This window comes from Petromyzon marinus, chromosome 54, assembly GCF_048934315.1.
Source record: "Petromyzon marinus isolate PM22_M1 ecotype Great Lakes invasive population chromosome 54, UKy_Petmar_22M1.pri1.0, whole genome shotgun sequence".
Taxonomy (NCBI): domain Eukaryota; kingdom Metazoa; phylum Chordata; class Hyperoartia; order Petromyzontiformes; family Petromyzontidae; genus Petromyzon; species Petromyzon marinus.
This window is the reverse complement of record NC_133720.1, coordinates 4702007-4719930: the sequence shown is the minus strand read 5'-3', so window position 1 is coordinate 4719930 and position 17924 is coordinate 4702007. Positions and strand designations below refer to the sequence as shown.

At 47.3% G+C, this 17924-nt stretch overlaps 1 protein-coding gene across 2 annotated transcripts in view; it reads right to left on the bottom strand.

The window, feature by feature from the left end:
- Positions 1-17924, bottom strand: part of TONSL (tonsoku like, DNA repair protein) — a 104064-nt gene that overhangs the window by 3952 nt on the left and 82188 nt on the right. The window contains exon 29 of one of the 2 annotated variants that reach the window (XM_032974430.2): positions 13445-16364. The exons of the other annotated variant lie outside the window; for it this stretch is intronic. Within the exon in view, the coding sequence (XP_032830321.2) occupies positions 16150-16364 (215 nt within the window). The 3' untranslated portion in view covers positions 13445-16149. Of the gene's footprint in view, positions 1-13444; positions 16365-17924 lie in introns of those variants that run through there. 2 annotated transcript variants of the gene reach the window in all.

The window sequence follows — 17924 nt, the reverse complement described above, 5'->3', positions numbered from 1 at the left end:
TAGGCGCTTGCTAACAGCACTTGCCCCAACAGTCTGTTACAGGACATACGGGGGGATGTCTCTGTGTTGTGGCCTGCAGCGTGATGGTTGAACGCAGCGTGATGGTTAAACGCACGCACTGTGATGGTTAAACGCACGCACTGTGATGGTTAAACGCACGCACTGTGATGGTTGAACGCAGCGTGATGGTTGAACGCAGCGTGATGGATGAGACGACAAAAGAGAGTGTCTGGTAGACCGAGTCCTTGACATGGGTAGAGGAATTCACGCGTGACGCTCACGGGAGCAGTCACTAAGGTAGTAGCCACAGAAGGGTGACACGGAAGCTTCTGACCACCGGTGAGCAAAGTGACTTTGATTAACCAATGGCTGCTTCCCGTTGAATTCTATCAAGTCAAGGACGGAACACATTCTCCTGCGGAGGGAGCTGGTAGGAACGTTGGGTTGCTCGGTCAATGGCCAGGGTCAACGGCGGCACCACGTGGTGTATTCCGCAAATATGCCCGACTGTGAGGGCGGGCACAAGCCGGCGTGAGTAGGTTAAACGTTGAGTTTTATAAGGGCACCACGGGGTGACCAGCCCCTCCCCACCCAGCCCCACCCCACCCAGCCCCACCCCTCCCACCCCCCACCCAGCCCCCCACCCTCCCCTCCCCACCCAGCCCCCCACCCTCCCCTCCCCACCCAGCCCCTCCCTACCCTCCCCTCTCCACCCAGCCCCACCCCTCCCACGTGGACAGACATCCACAGACATACACAATTAATCCCCTGCCTCCTGTGAATTAATCCCGGTTGGGCTTCCAGTCCACTACGTTTCCTACCAGTATTATCCTCGTAGCAAAAGAAGCTACATATGTCACGGGCTCCACACTTTCAAGGGCCCCGCTGCTAAATGCTTTCAAGCTATCAATTCCAGTTCAGTGATTCTGCACTTGCTCTATTACTAAAGTACTACACTGCCTTCAACTTTTATGAACGACTGGGTGTTTAAGGTCAGAGATTTGTATTATCTGGCTGTATAGCAAATGAAAAAATACAATTACTTTACTATGCAAGTTAAACATTTGTGTTTTAATATTTACGTGTTTTTTTAATTATTATTTAGGGCCCTTTTATAACATATGCTACAGGTCCCGCACTACCTTAATCCAGCACTTATCAAGTACCTACACTGGTCATGCTATTCGGTCAACAGCAATGCCCCTTGTGTAACAAGTAAAACATATATAACAGTCGTAGTTTCTGAGCTGAGATCATGGTTCTACATCGCAAAGGTAGCAGCGACTAAGTTCGATACGTTAGAAAAGGGGAAACTGGGGGCCTTACCTGGCAAAAAAGAAAATAACATTGTTGTAGTAAGTGAGTTAGAATGAACAAATGCGTTAGCTGAGACCGACAACTATGAAAGTAGTGTAGGAGGTCAGACAGGGAGTCAAAGATTGATGGTGAGTAGTAGTAGCAAATAAGCACAGCTAAGAGCCCACTTCAGTGTTATCTCGTGTTAAAGAGAAACGGTCTATCAAATTCCTTTATGATAACTTTTTTTTCTTTCTATATTTTAAAAAGAAATCTAATTTAGCACCATTGGTTATTGCCCAAATTTGAGAATTGAGATAAATGCCATCACACACAATCGCCGCGTATATTCCAGCAGGTTTTTCTCCGCACGGCCCGTAATCTCTGCCACTTATACCCGGCAGTGGCAGTAATGGCACACAGTCCCCTCCACCTGTAATGCTGTACACCAGCCGGGCCATTTATACGTCTCGCTTGTCCGTATGACTTCCACATTCATCCACCTCTGCCACACAATTTAAACATTGCTGCGAGCGACAATGCATTCGCAGTCTCGCGCTTTATTCTTTTACGTATTTATTTATTGGCAGAAAATGTATTTCGCCAGATTTACGACATTCATCCCACGAAGGCGTAGGCAGTAGCCAATGTATGTAGTATGTTGAACTTCTTTCGCACCGTACGTAGCCGACCGTGCTAATCGGAGGTGCGGGGGAAGGACAACAAGCTAAGCACCAACAGCAGTTCTCGAGAAATGAGTGTTTAATGTAGATGATTTTAAAGTGCAACGCTCCAGCTGAGTGGTGTCAGCGGTGAGTGATATCATCCTAACATCGGAAGAGCGTTCCAGACGGTCGCAGAAGCGCATCTGAAAGCGCGCGATGCGGTGACCCGTCTTTGTTCGATGGCCCAGCCAAAAGCCGCCGCTGTGAGGATGACCGGAGTTCCTTGACGAGATCAGCGAGGTATTGTGGTTCATTTGTGGCGAGCACTTTGTGTGTAATGAGTGGGACCTTAGTATAATGTACAATATTTGTCGGCGACCGGAAGCCAAGGCATCTTGAGAGAGTTAAAATGGCTTTGTCCACACGTGTCACACGACGTTCTGGCCACTTGCAACCCACGATCCTGTTTCAAATGAGTGCGTAACTACACGTTCAAAACTGTGCAGTAATACCGCGGATGGGTATCCAAATGTATTCAACGCATAGGCTTGTCACGTGAACAACCGCGACAATGTTGGAGTTATATCATTCTTTGGAATTCGCCGTAGAGTTATCGGTCATTTTAAAAACAACGGTTACGTGGGCCAGACAATCAAATGCAACTGAAAAGCGTTATGGAGAGTTTAGGGAGTTGTTTTTGTTAATAGTATATATATTCATGTTTTATTTCATAGTAGTTTTTTTTAAATTCACACTTAAATGCACGTTTTTGTTTTTTTCCCCACAGAATTTTGCGAGCAGAGTCGCAATGTCCCTCCGGAACTCCTGGCCATTCATATTCATCTCAACGTTCCTTCTGGTGTGTGGCACAGTGTCAAGTCTACCCTACGTCCGTACGTATTCACACCCCGCCGTACGCATTCACACTCACGCACGCGTGCGTGCGAATGTGTCCACACGCACAAACGTGAAACGACCAGAGCCGGAAGACCTCAGGCCTCTTCGGACGCTGTTGCCCGGGCGGACGCATCGACAGATCACGCCAGAGTCCCTGCGCGCGATCGTCGGCGGCCTCCCACGGGGCAGGAGGCGCAACCCGAGCCTGACGTGGTCACGCGCGATCTCAGGGGCCGATCTTCCACACCACGGCATTGGCTTGCATTCAGCGTGGCGGCGAGGGCGGGACAGGGTTGCCTGGTGGCGGCTCTTGGGGACTGCTACGCGCCCCGAGGGGCAATGCACGTGATGATGATGATGACACGCACAAAGACAAAGGTCCCCCGTGTAGCCTTTAATAGACTGTTGGGACAAGTGCTGTTCGCGAGTTGCACCCACGAATGCCAGCACGGCACACGAGGGGGTGTGGGGTGGGTGGGCGACCAACACCACGCCCGACCGCCTTTGTCTCCCCAGTGCTGATGTTTGCACGCCGCACCAGGTACTCATTTGAGGCCGAGTCGACATACCGGGAGGCCCAGGATCGGGGCAAACATTCGCCACTGTTATTGGTCGTAAGCGGGAATCGAACTCGGGGTCGCATTGAGGACATTGGGGAGGTTTTTGATAATTTGAATAATTTTTCGAGATTGCTGAATTCATACCTTTATGCATAACGATCGATGAGTTTCAAATCATCGGAGTTGTTTCAGGCAATGTGGATCATTGTAAAACCTGTTTCATAGTCAATGTAATTTTGTATTGCATGAACAACTTACACACGTCACATCCTGCTGAATATACTAAAGTTGTTTGTGAGTATCGTTCTTCAAATAGCCGGTGATTGGGCCCAAAACGTGATTGAAGTTAATTTCTTTTGGCGATGTTGGGTGGTGGAGGGTCTTGCGACACATATCTGGCCACATCGTTACGTGGCCTAACGCAAAGATAATTAAATGAATCATGCTGGGAAAATCGATGCTTGTCCATCCATCAGTATATATATCTTTCGCCCACCAATGGCATTTGTACGTTTGTATGTTGAAATTATTTTACACTGCATGTAGCCAACTGTGCTAATTGGAGGTGCGGGGAAGGACAACACATTAAACAACATTTCACAGAGTCGCTCGTAGGGAAAGGAGCAGAGGAGAGTCTTGAGCCTGGAATTGGAGATGGGCAGGGGAGTGGACAGCACACATGGCTGGGGTAGGAAATTGACCTTCGTATATTGGTTGTGCCCACTGCTGTACGCCCACTGAAGTCGTTCTGTAGGTCAGCGCTCTTCACTCATTTTCAGAATGGGTGACCACTTTCGCCGAAAGGACATCGCCAGTGTGAGGACCCGCCACGCATTTTTAACCATTTGGGGTTCGACAGCAGCACGCAGATGACGATGGGAGGATGTTGTCACCGTTTGTGTTTTATCGGGGGTGGGGGGGCACTAAAGGCCACCAGGGGCTGCCCGTGACCCGCGGGGGCCTTGCAATGAAGAGTCACTCTGCTCAGGCTCCGCAGACGGCTGCGATGTCATCACAGTCTTGCGCTCGCCCGTCAGGACGCTGTTCTCCGTGCGTGTCTGCCGCTCGCAGATGGAGGGCAGCAGCAGCAGCAAGGCTGCTGTAAGCTGCTGCCCCCGTTGCTGCCCCCGCTGCTGCCCCGTACCGTGCAGGCTCTGTGCCGGGAGCTCTCCTTTTTGCTCTCTCCAGGGCACTGCCGGCGCTCGCCAAGGGCAGCCCGGTTCGGAAAACGCGGTGAGCTCAGTCTCAGTCTCCCTGTGTGGTGTACACGTGGCTCTCTTTCAGTCTCAGTCTCCCTGTGTGGTGTACACGTGGCTCTCTTTCAGTCTCAGTCTCCCTGTGTGGTGTACACGTGGCTCTCTCTCAGTCTCAGTGTCAGTCTCCCTGTGTGGTGTACACGTGGCTCTCTCTCAGTCTCAGTCTCCCTGTGTGGTGTACACGTGGCTCTCTCTCAGTCTCAGTGTCAGTCTCCCTGTGTGGTGTACACGTGGCTCTCTCTCAGTCTCAGTCTCCCTGTGTGGTGTACACGTGGCTCTCTTTCAGTCTCAGTCTCCCTGTGTGGTGTACACGTGGCTCTCTTTCAGTCTCAGTCTCCCTGTGTGGTGTACACGTGGCTCTCTCTCAGTCTCAGTCTCCCTGTGTGGTGTACACGTGGCTCTCTTTCAGTCTCAGTCTCCCTGTGTGGTGTACACGTGGCTCTCTCTCAGTCTCAGTCTCCCTGTGTGGTGTACACGTGGCTCTCTCTCAGTCTCAGTCTCAGTCTCCCTGTGTGGTGTACACGTGGCTCTCTTTCAGTCTCCCTGTGCGATGTCCACGTGGCTCCCTGTGTGGTGTACACGTGGCTCTCTCTCAGTCTCAGTCTCAGCCTCCCTGTGTGGTGTACACGTGGCTCTCTCTGTCTCAGTCTCCCTGTGTGGTGTACACGTGGCTCTCTCTCAGTCTCCCTGTGTGGTGTACATGTGGCTCTCTCTCAGTCTCAGCCTCCCTGTGTGGTGTACACGTGGCTCTCTCTCAGTCTCCCTGTGCGATGTCCACGTGGCTCCCTGTGCTAGATGAAGCTAGTTGTAGATGAAGCCAGTTAGTTGCAAGCTCGTTGTAAATTACTGGCGAAACGTCGTACTCAGATTGTAAATGTTGTGGCTTGGCTCTCCAACACACCGGTTAGTGCTGTACTAGTGACGAATTGGCCACGTTCTGTTTACGTGACAACCCTCACTAGTTCGCTGTGTCGGGTGGTGGCGTGTTGTAACGACACATTTATATATTTACGCGATATAACCCAAAGACCTCTATTATGGATGATATTGGTCGCGAAAGCCTCCTACGTGTGAAACTAATAATCATGTTGATCCAGCCAAACACACCACACTTAGGCATACGGTGGAAGCGCATGCCGGCCACATGGAACTTAGTCCATGGTGTTCTCGTGTTTTTGTTTGCAATTGTGAGTTCCTCACACATTTCAGCCTGGGTCAATTCCTCGTAGATTTCAGGCAGCCAGCCTAAACATGTTAAGCTAGCATAGCTACATACCAGGTGAGATAGTTAACTATTAAAAAAAAAACTATTTTTTTTTATTTTACGAAGATAGGGGCCATCCATTGAGTAGGTACGCAAAAATCTGTCAAAACTTGACCCCTCCACCCGTCCCTGTACGCACGCGGACTTTTTACACCACCCTCAACCTGCGTACGTACGCCTGACGCACCCCCCCCCCCCCCCCCCGAATCCTATAGAACGGCCGATATTTAATCCACGCAGAAACGATCAAGGATTAATAATATGAACGTGTTTAAGCAAACAGATAGTCCACCGCCGGACTATCTAGCTCATTTGAAGGCAAATGTAGACAAATTATTATCGAGGCTTCACCCCCCCCCACCCGTTTCCTATGCGTACATTGTCAGTAGACCCCCCCCCCCCTATACGCACGCGTACGAATTTGGGTTAACTCCCCCTCCCCCCTCCATGCGGACGTACTCAATGTATGGCCTCCTTAAGCCCCACGGAGCTATGTAGCTCTTTTTCAGAAGCGACCTGGCTATCAATAAATGATAGCTCAACGAAGTGGCTCATCATCACGTGGACATTTATAGCAGGCAAATACTCTAAAGGCGTGTTTCTAAATGTGGGGGGGGGGGGGGGGGGGGGGAACCGGAGGACCCCGATACATCAGGGCCTCAAGGGGAGAACATGCAGTAGGCGTCAGGATCGGGATCGAATCCACGACCTCCTGTATACCAGGCGAGGTAATTAACATCTCCTAACCACCGTGGCGTCCCTGCCAAATCGTCCAAATGTAGGTTTTTCATTTTATTTTTTCTCGCAGGGAGATTTAATTTCCACGTAATAAGTGTTTTTTTTTAGGTTTTATATATTTTTTAAGAATGAAGTATAACGATTTCTCCTGGCCTTTGTTTCAGGTCAGCCGCACTTCCCAAGATTTGGATGAAGATGGGACTTCTCCGCACACTGTCCTGGGTACTCACACGGCTTAGAAAATCAAAATACTCGGGACCACTGCGTCACTCTTACAATGCGTTTTTTTGGAGGGGAGAACAAATACAAATACGTACATGTGAGTCTATTGATAATGACTTTATTTTTATAGTTGGTACAGTCAGTAAAGTCTGTCCAATGGCAGTGTGATTTTAAGACATCTGATATGGCATCTAGCACTTCATAAGTGGACTGCTCCTGTAAATATTACAAATAAAAACCTGGAAAATAAATTCACCAACTTGGCATTCGTGGCCATATCGAGCATGTTAGAAGAGCTGTCGCAAGTTGATTGTTGCGTGGTGACATATCTGAATAAAATCCTTTGAACGTCCGGTTGACGTGTTAAGAACAATTACAACAAAATTAACTTGTTTTTTTTCTTTCTTTCTTATGTAGATATATTTTCATTTGAAAATGTGTCGGGCATGGCTGACTGCAAAACGTCTTAATAAAGCATTGCAAGTGCAACACAAGTTTGAAATTGGAAACCTCAAGCTTCGACTGTCCCAAGAAGGGCATTATTGCAGCTTTCATCAGGGGAATGAACAATATATAAAGTAACAATAAATAATGTGCTTGTATAGTGGCCCCTGTTTTAAAAAAAAATTGTCTTATTAAAGAATATACTTGGCTTGAGAATGAAATTGCCTCTGATGATGCCAATGGTGATGCCAATGACGTTGATGATTATCTCCGCCGCCTGCGTTTTGGGATTACCTTCACTTGCGAGTTTATCCAAGATCAATGTGATTGGCCATCGATGCCTTAATAGGCAAACAAACGGAGCACATTTGTCAACAGCACTGCCTTTAAAGAAGACGCAAATAATAAAATGTCTCGATAAATACATGTGTACCATCTCAAAAGGCAGTGACCGGGTCGAGTGGAGGAGGCATCCGAGAATGGTGACCTGATTAAGGATGTCCCGCTGCCTGCCGTGTGGAGCAGCCACAGCTGATGTTAGGATGAGGAAATCTCTTGACAGTGCCAATGCCCTCTCCTCGTTGCGCTCGCAATGCTCCTCGCAACCAATCGGCGCTTGTTTGTAAACACACGTGTACATGTGGTTTAAACAAAAAAAAACAACCCTACCACAAGCCCATGCGTTCATTGCCATTTTAAGGATCGAGAGTTGATGATGTGTTGTCTCTCTCTCTTAACCAATCAGGCATAGGCAGAGTTTGACTTCTATAGTTGGGGGGGGGGGGGGGGCACCGCCCGTGCCCCCCCCCTCCCCTCCAAACTCTGCCCTAGCAAACAGACAGACCGCATCGCGACGTGATGCTGCACTCCCGCTACTTTTCATTTTACTGCAATGTTCAGACTTTACCCAGGCAACGTCCACCATAAAAGCTCAAGAAACGTTTTGTTAAAAAAAAAATATGTTTTTTATTCGTGTCACGGAGCGTAAAGCGGGGTTATTCCACGCCAAACCAATCAAAAACGAGGGTTAAATTGACCTCGTCTTCATAGATGTATTTTTGTGATACTTGAGTCTGAGTTTTGTGTGTTGGTGGCAGGGTTACCACCCAAACGTGAGGGCAATCTGACCTCCTTGTTCCCCAGATACAGGCCATCATCAATGTTTCACCTGTGCAACTTCGCTCGATGGCCTCGTAGGCATTGTAAACCTACCTGGCGGTTCACATAGTCTGGTGTCATTTTTGCATGAAGCTGTGTGAGGAACGAGGATCATAACTCCCAAAGTAATGGAGTGTCACATTTTAAAACTTAAGAGAGATTATTGCCATGTGGTATACGCTATGTTTGCATTTTGAAGAAAATCTGAGATAGTCTTTTGAGCACATTTTTGCCTACCATTCTCTTTGTTGTTGATAGAATGAGAATGATGCATATATGATGAACTTCTTTCGCACAGTACGTAGCCAACCGCGATAATCGGAGGTGCGATAATGCTAAACATAGCGACGGATCAACAGCTTTAAAAGGACACCAGACTCACTTTACTTAATCAACCATGAGGGAAGATACAATCCATGCAAGGTCACCAAGTTGCTTTTGTGAGGTCAAGTTTCCGTGACCTATATCTGGGGAACGGCAGTTCGGATTGACCTAACGTATGGGTCGTAGCCTTCTTTGGCAGATCCAAAGCTGCCCACTATATTAAACCAAAATTGGGGTTTTGGTCAAATATATATTCTTGATTAATTTTGCACGGAATAACCCAACAGAGAGAAGACAAAGCTCACGATAGCGGGAAGGATACTGTGCATCTCAAAAATGTAAACAATTCAGAAATGTAATCGTATGCTGATATGACCTTTAAAGTTATTAAAACGGCGAGAATATATACGGTTAACTTCTGAAACGAATAAAGGCAAAGCATCCGTTGTCATGTACGGGGACCATATGAGTCCACAATATTTGTGCTGCGATGGCCCAAAAATCCATGCCCAGGGGCATGGGTTTGAATCCACAGTTTGCTGTCCAGCAAATTGATGTGAACTGGTGATGGGGCAATCACAAGGGATGTTACGGAACGAAAATAAAAAAAACCCGCATGTGATTGTGAAAATTGTGATTAATTTGCTTGCTTTCAGATTATACGTTATTAAAAGGCATGTGACAATTCGTGCATTTGTAGATTAAACGCTGATTATTACGCTTACAATAGATCGAATCATGTGCATCAGAAATGATTGTTCCCGATTCGCGCCAATTAAATTTTGCATTTCAGCCAATTACGTGAACAACACTTTGTAAACAAGACAATGTATACAATATGCAAATGAGACATAGGCGGATTTTAAAACGTCCCAAGATTGGGGTCAAAGGATTGGGGGGGGGTCCCAAAATTCTCAAGCTTTTTAAATCGGGCCTTACAAATAAACTTAACATTTTATAACTGTGTTTTTTAAAACAGGTAAAGCCCACTGAACTCCTAGCTCTTTTTCAGAGGCGATATGGCCACGTCATGATAGCTCATCATCGAAGTCGTTTATACATCATTATCAACACACGTGGGACATTTATAGCAGGAGGAGCTAAATCATCTCCACGAGCTTTGTTAATATAAATGCGGATGGAGTCGGGCCAAAAACGGAGGAACGCGGAGGTGAAAAAATCCACGTGACCACCACGTGGAGAGAGAGAGAGCACACGCGGACTCCAAATATACAACAGCAGGCATCGCCAGGGTCCAGGATCGAACCCACGGCCCTCCTTGCATAGCAGGCTAGGGAGATAACATCACCTCGTCACTGAGGCGCCAACAATAATAATACAACATTCAACGTCTTTATTCTGGTAAGCATCAACATAATACCAGTGTTTGGGGTCTCCCACCGCCCTCCCCCACAGCAATTAGGGGCCGTCCATAAATGACGTCACGCACCTGGGGGGGGGGGGGGGTTGAGAAATGTGACGTCACATCAAAATGCGCAACGTTAAATAAATAAAGACAACACGTTCTACTTAATTAAATAGACTTTTTAATAAATGTTTTCTGCTACAACATCGGAGTGCAGCACCACATTAAATACGCACTACAATGACAATAGTTTAAAGCGATTTGAAGCATGTTTTATTTGGAGGGGGGGGGGGGTGCAGAGCTTTGTGACGTCATATTTGAGGGGGGGGGTCTGACTTTTTGTGACGCGGTGACGAGGGGGGGGGGTCAAAAATCGTCCAAAATCGCGTGACGTCATTTATGGACGGCCCCTTAGATCAGCGTAGTAGTAGTAAATCGTGATGGGCCAAGTTCCATTGTGCACCCACCTCTTCAAGGCTTTGCTCTGTAGATCAGCGGTGACCGCCCGCCTGCCCCCCCCCCCACCCCACCGGTTGGGAGGTTGAGGTTAGGGGTCAAGTTCACAGCGCCTGGGCCACTTTACAAAGACGGCTTGCGGCCACGCGCGCGCCCTGGAAGCACGCCGCCTGCCTAGACCCCCTCCTACCCACCCCAGAAAGGCAAAGCCACGAGGCTTGCGAGCGGTGGCGATGCGTGACCGACAGTCGACGTTCACAGCCGTAAGTCACGGGGGGCACGCGCGCACCGCACCTCCGGTGAGCACGGTTGGCTGCGTACGGTGCAAAAGAAGTTCAACGCACATACACTATACACTACTGTGCACTACGCTATACACTACCGTATACTGCACTATACACTACGTGATACAATACCGCACACTACACTATACTAGATTGAAAACCAATTTCTTGAAAACTACTTTTTTTTTAGTTTGTTGTCCTTCCCCCGCACCTCCGATAAGCACGGGCGACTACGTACGGTGCGAAAGAAGTTCAACGTACTTACGTCCATCTCGGGGAGAAATGGTCTCGCCTCGTGCGCGGCGAGGCTCGCGCGAAAGCTGGCTGGCGGACAGAGATTCGAGGAAAGTCGGAGATTCGTTATTCTGTAATGGACCTCGCGAAATTGGTCACCTGACACGTTGTAATACCTGGAGAGCAGAAGCCGTGACCGTATTATTCACGAACTTGCCGTCCGCGATTTTGGCCATCGGCGAATCACATCTGCAACTCCGCACGACTGCTGCATCGAGAGAGAGAAAGTGACGAGATAAAGTGGTGAGAGATAAAGTGATGAGATAAAATTGCACGAAATAAAGTGATGAGAGTGATGAAAGAGAATGTGATGAATAAGAAAGTGATGTGAGATGAGAAAGTAACGAGAGATAAAGTGATGGGATAAAGTGGAGAGATGAAGTGAGGAGACAAAGAGATGAGAGATAGATAACTTCTTGAAGCTTTAGAAACATCTGCAGACGTTGAACGTACGATATAGAATTTATTTACGTATTTAATGCAATTCATTACAAGATTATCGTCGGCCAATATCATTATCCTCGAAATTTGCCTATTCACGAGCATCTCCGGAACGTATCCCTCGCGAATAACGAGGGAATGCTGTATACATCGGCGATTGCGGTCAATAAACCCTCTACAATTCATTCGGATGCGTACGGGTTAAGGCAAGAGACTGGTCAGGAGGTTCAGAAGCAGCATGCGACATTCGCCCGAGTACAAGGTGTTACCCTTCTTTAGCTGCACGCACCATTTGTGGGTTTACCCACGCAACGTACACCTTGGAACAAGCCATCCAAAACACTTCACACCTTGGCGAATTGTGCGCTACCGTCGCTCGTCAACGGAGACGTTGCTTCAATTTTGCTGAAAATTAAAACGACAAAGAAAATGACCATTGGCATTGGCCAAGATGAGAATCTGGCGTTTTTAAATTTGATGCGCAGCTCACAATTATGTGGAATCCACTAATCTACATTTACTGTGTATCGTCATGGCACAGCGAAGAGCATAGGTCGTGCACTGGCCAGCAATCCCAGTCCAGTCACGGCACCTGGGTCTGTCCCGTACCCTAGGACACCACAGTGGCGAGACGTTAACTCCCTCGCCCGGTATACAGGAGTGTGTGGGTTCGATCCCAACTCTGACGCCTATGTATTTGGAGTTTGCGTGTCTCTTCCCCGTGGTTGCGTGGATTTTTCTCCGGATCCTCCGGTTTTCCCCTCCACATTTAGAATCAACACGCATTTAGTATGTTAGGATGCTATACATTTCCACATGATAAGCCACGTCGTTGAGCTATCATTTGTGACCAGGTCGCTTCTTAATAGCTGCATAGCTCAGTGGGCTTTAGCTGGTAAAATAGTTTAGTTAGTATCTGTCAGCAGTGAGCATTCCACACTGGGTTTTAAGGCGCACCTAGCCTTGGCACAATCTTCGTAGGGACGTTGCCGCCCCTGAGAAGAGGATTGATGACTGATGATCATGGTGATTATCAAGAGTAATCAATCCTCACAATACACTGACGGAGCTTTTAACAACCCAAACACTGGACTTGTCACAAGTGTTATTGGCACACTACAAATATGCGGTTAGTGTCAAAGTTGGTATACGCTTTGCTGAAAGTTCACGAATACTGAGCACAGCTTGACAATAAGAACGTGCTCAGCTACTGTTTGCCAGCCCTGGGCAATTTGCGGAAATTCCATTTTCCCATGGCCAGCCTATCCGAAGGACAATCACTGTTGACTTCGCCACAACGTGTTGCTTATTTTATCAACCCGAGAGGGATGATGATGGCGTTCTCGATTATCCACTTAACCAGGATTGCGAGCCCCCCACCCTCCCGCCGGGCTGCCTGGGGTGGGGGGCATCGTAGACCCCCCCCACCCACCGATGGACCTGGGTGGTTAAATTATGCCGGGTCCCAGAAATTGAAGCAACAGAGCAGAGTCATTGAAGGTTTACGTGACCAATGGACCACACTCTTCACGCAAGACTGGCAAAGAATACAGAAGAATGGCACAGAGGTACGTATTTACCACAACACTGCACACATCCCGGCCAGTGCTAATTTACCATGACCATACTTCACCACGCTCGTCAATGGGGGGGGGGGGATGTTCGAGCCGAGTACAGAGATAGAGGGCGGTGAGGATGGCACCATGGCCTGGGCCACCAAGAGATCTAAGCTACAAAATAAATCGGCAGATATTACATCTACTTCACAGATCACACACATGGCAGGACAGCATATCGTTTTAATGCTACAAATAGCACTCCCATCACAAAAAATTATAGCCACATGCTGTTTAGGCATTTTGCTTCTTCCATCAGAGGGCTTTTGGGTTACATCGCGTAAATGTGTTGTTAAACCCGCCACCACCCGACACAGGCAATTAGTAAGGTTCGTCACGTAAAGAAAACGTGCCACTTCCTTACTCGTACAGCACACCGGTGTGTTGGAGAGTAAACCCACAAAATGTACAATTTGAGCATTGGATTTACTGTCCAACACAGCGGAGTTGCTATATTAATAAATAATTGCGATGTTTTGTATACATGACAAAGCTTACAAATTGGCTGTGTCGGGTGCTGGTGGGTTTAAACGACACATTATATATTTACGCGAACCACAAAAAAAACCTAGATTATGGACGATATTGGTCGCGAAAGCCCACATACTTGTTAAATGTTGCTTCCCTAATTCACCACACGAATTATTTCACTGCGTAAATCCCAATTGCGTTAAAGGGCAGATCATGTTTAAAATCGGTGCACGCGACGTCCATCGCATCACTTCCAAAGCTCCCCGTGGTGACGAGGGCTCGTGCCGGTCCCGGTCGTAAGCACAACGCGGTGAAATTTGGTTTGGATTAATTGTACAGTGAACGCAACAACGTTCTTTATTTCACAGTGAGCGTCCCAAAAACAAATAACATTCTTAGTTTAGAAAGGGATACATAGAAATCCATTAATACAACTTAATTTGTGCAAATTTTGGGAGAACGTGAGAATGTTTATGAACTCTATCCACAGAAAATAATTTAGTCCAACGGCCTTACAATCTGCTTTCTAGATCAACACGTCTCAGCAGCATTTTGCCTAAGCAGGGAAAACTCTAGTCAGTTTGTATATATTCTGATTCTCATCAACAGTTAGGTTTGTTCAATAAATACTGCTGGATTGGCCAGGTTTTTTGATGCAGCAGCCTATAACGTCTGCTACATAATTTGGCAATTTCTGCTGCAAAGCATTGGGTCCTAGGGCCTACAAGCCAGTGACTAAAAGTTTCTTCAAAGTGAACGGATTCCTATCTGCTTATTACTAAAAAGCATGTTGGAATATGGAAACTGTTTTTTCTATAGAACTAATTTAGTTGCGAGGTATCGTTCAGATGCGATTCTTGGAATGACATTCCACGTGCTCTTTTAATGTCCAACTTGAAAGCAGGCAATGTGCATTGATAATTTCACTCGTAAATTATGATCAGTCGTCGGAATTAAGCAAACGCCAGGCTCTGATGCAAATGTTTTCAGGTGGTGGCAGGTATCAAGGAAAGGAAATTGAAAAATGTTATTAAAAAATTACATAATTCAGCACATGCCATACCTTCGATTGTTGAAACGTAGCATGTCATACCAATGTAATTGCTGTAACAGTGAACTATTACAGCAAAAGCAAATATACATGTTTTAATTCAGCAGTAATTACCTTAGCACAATGCAATGGAGGAAATTTTAAGATACAGGAATGTGAGTATCGTCTCGTAAAATTACTTACAAACAGTACTAAACCACAAGTATTACACTGAGTTACACAATCCAGTTCGAATGCCCAAAGTATTGGCAAAGCACGCTTTGCCAATATTTTTCTAAACGTTAATTCCGTGTTAATCTGGTAATAGCGATTGTGGATTATATAGGGTTACTTTTCCTTATTTTATTTCAATTACGTGCGATCAACAAAAAAACATTCATCCTGATAATAGAGTGATAAATGGTCACCCTAACAGCTTAGCTTAATCCTGATCATCTGATTCAATTTGAGAGGGGGGGGGGGAATCATTAACGTTCATTGAAAGAACAGCCTGCAAATTATTTTAGATTAGTTTTCTCGCAGCTATTTGTAACGCTTTAAAATTAGTTTTTAATAAATTCATGCAATTGTCAATGTATCCGCCGCTTGACGCGCGAGTCAAATACACACTGCTCATCTAAAAATACGGTGACGTACAGACTACATGGCAAAACCAACTCCACGACACTTTCTGTAAAAATGGCGAGAAACTCGTTAAGACAAAGAGACAATGTGTGGTGCAGGCTGGAAACAAGAGTAATGTTACATGCACGAGGTGTGATTTTACAGGCAGAACAAAAACATTCACAATAAAACATGGACAAAAAAACATTTCCATTACGATAAGATACCAAAGTAACGAGAACCACGCACGAGAGGACACGCACTCTGGCAAAGGTCCTGCTGACGGCAGCATCCAAATTACCTTCAATTTTGAAATGTGCGAGTCCGACTAATCAACCGCGTACTTTATTTTTTGCAAAAACAAAACAGCAAACGGGATGATGCACGACAACAGCTCGGTATATACGAGTGAAATTATTTTCGACGTGAACGCTGTAATGCGAAGGGGGTTTTTCAATCTATTTGGGACAAATTTCAATACTACAGCATACAAACTGGCCATGCCTTGCGCTTGGGACTCTGTGGCGATTCTTCACGTGGGCCCGATTCTGAATATCTAACGGGAAAAGCTCGTTCCACACGAGCTTTGGGTCCCCCATCGGTGATGCACGTTGCAACACCGGAGAATCGTTCAGGCCGTTTGAGGTTCAGGACAACGTGCGCACGCCCGCCGCTGTTATTGCACACACTCCGGCACCCGTCGCCCCCCCCCCCCCCCCCCGCCCGTAATGATCGTCGGCCTCTCATCGCTGCGACTCGGTCGAAGTCAAAAAGAGCCTCCCGTGCCTGTCGAAGACCCGCCGCTCCCCGGCGTGCGTGCCGCACTCCCATGCCCTGGCCAGCTCCGCGCGGTCGTCCTTGCCCAGCGCCGCGCTGCACAGGCGCAGCTCCCCCAGGAGGCCCGCGGCCTCGTCCAGCTCTCGCAGACGCCCCCCGAGCGGCCCGGCCACGTGGCACCCTGGGGGCGCGGCCAGAGAAGACAGCGGAAGCGGCGGCGGCAGTGGCGCAGCGACGACGATGAGCGACAACGCACGTGGGGCACGTGGGGCACGCGGGGCACGAGGGCGGCGAACGATGGCCCCCCGCGCAACCCGTGTCGTGATCAGACTCGCGGGAATAATGATCACAATTTGTATTTCGTGAGGCGCATTTCACCCTGGGGCACGGCCAGAGGCGACAGCAGAAGCGGTGCAGGCAGCGACGATGAGCGACAACGCACGCGGGGCCCGAGGGCGGCGAACGATGGCCCCCACCGCAACCCGTGTCGTGATCAGACTCGCGGGAATAATGTTCACAATCATAATGATTTGCATTTGTCGAGCGGCGCATTTCATCCATTTCAGAACCCAATGTGCCACCGTGTATGGAAATCCGAGAAATATAGAGAATCAGGGTAAATGGGCACAACTAGCGGGGAGGTGAAGGCCAGTTTAAAGAGATACCAGTAAGTTTGCAAGACAGATATGTAACGATTCTGATTTGTCTGATGAGCAAAAGGGTTCCCAAGCTCGGGAGCTGCACCGGCAAAAAGCCCCCCACCACCCCAGGGAATGAGTCTTGACCTCCAGGGTACTCAGAAGAAGGCGATCTGAAGATCTCAGGGACCCCGTTGGAGTGTATAAATGGATCAGTTCCTGCAAATATTGTGGGGTTAAACCATCGAGTGCCTTGTGTAATTTTCCAAATGACAAGTCCACTGAAATTAAGAGGCAACAAATCACGTCGCTTGCAAAAGTTAACAGAGAATCGGTGAGAGTGTTCAAGGCACTGCAAGGTAGGTTTTAGCCGTTACGCTGTTTATAACTTCTTCGGGAACCGAATCAGTTCCTTGCGATCGCGAAAAAACATCAGAGCAATAAAGTACCAAGGCCTTACCCCTTAATAATACTCACCATTGGTTTCAGATATAATTGTGTCAATTGAAACTTGTAAGTGGAACAAGCGGATAGAAAAGTGACATTTCAACTTGCGATTGTTTAACACAATTGAAATACTGTATCTCAATAAAGTAATTACATATTACCTGTATCTCATATTCAGTTGTCGGAAAAATGACACTCAATAATGTCCCGGCCGCTTTAATACAAGAAGGCAAATGTTTGGACAGTGTGAAAATATAATATGACCTAAGCCCAATTTGTATCTTCGTAAGATTACATTTAATTGACGGGCAGCAACACCGTGCATAATGCGGCGTGGAAAATGTGACAAGGTGTGTTAAAACTGGATGATTAAATATTGACGTTGCATTAGTGCGGTTCTTCCTTCCACGTGGCCGCATGAGAAACACGATGAAGGCCTGCTTAACTCGAATGCCCATCAAACCCCACGATATCGCTTGAAATATTTGGAAAACCTTGATGTGGGTCTTTTTTTCCCCTTACCAATCACTGACTGTATGAATACGTGAACAAATTACGAAAATTTTTGTCTCAATTTGGAGACGCGGTTACACACTTTCGTTGCAAATTTGGGCCAGTTTCGCCCTCTTTCGTAATTCGGATGCTCTCATTAAATC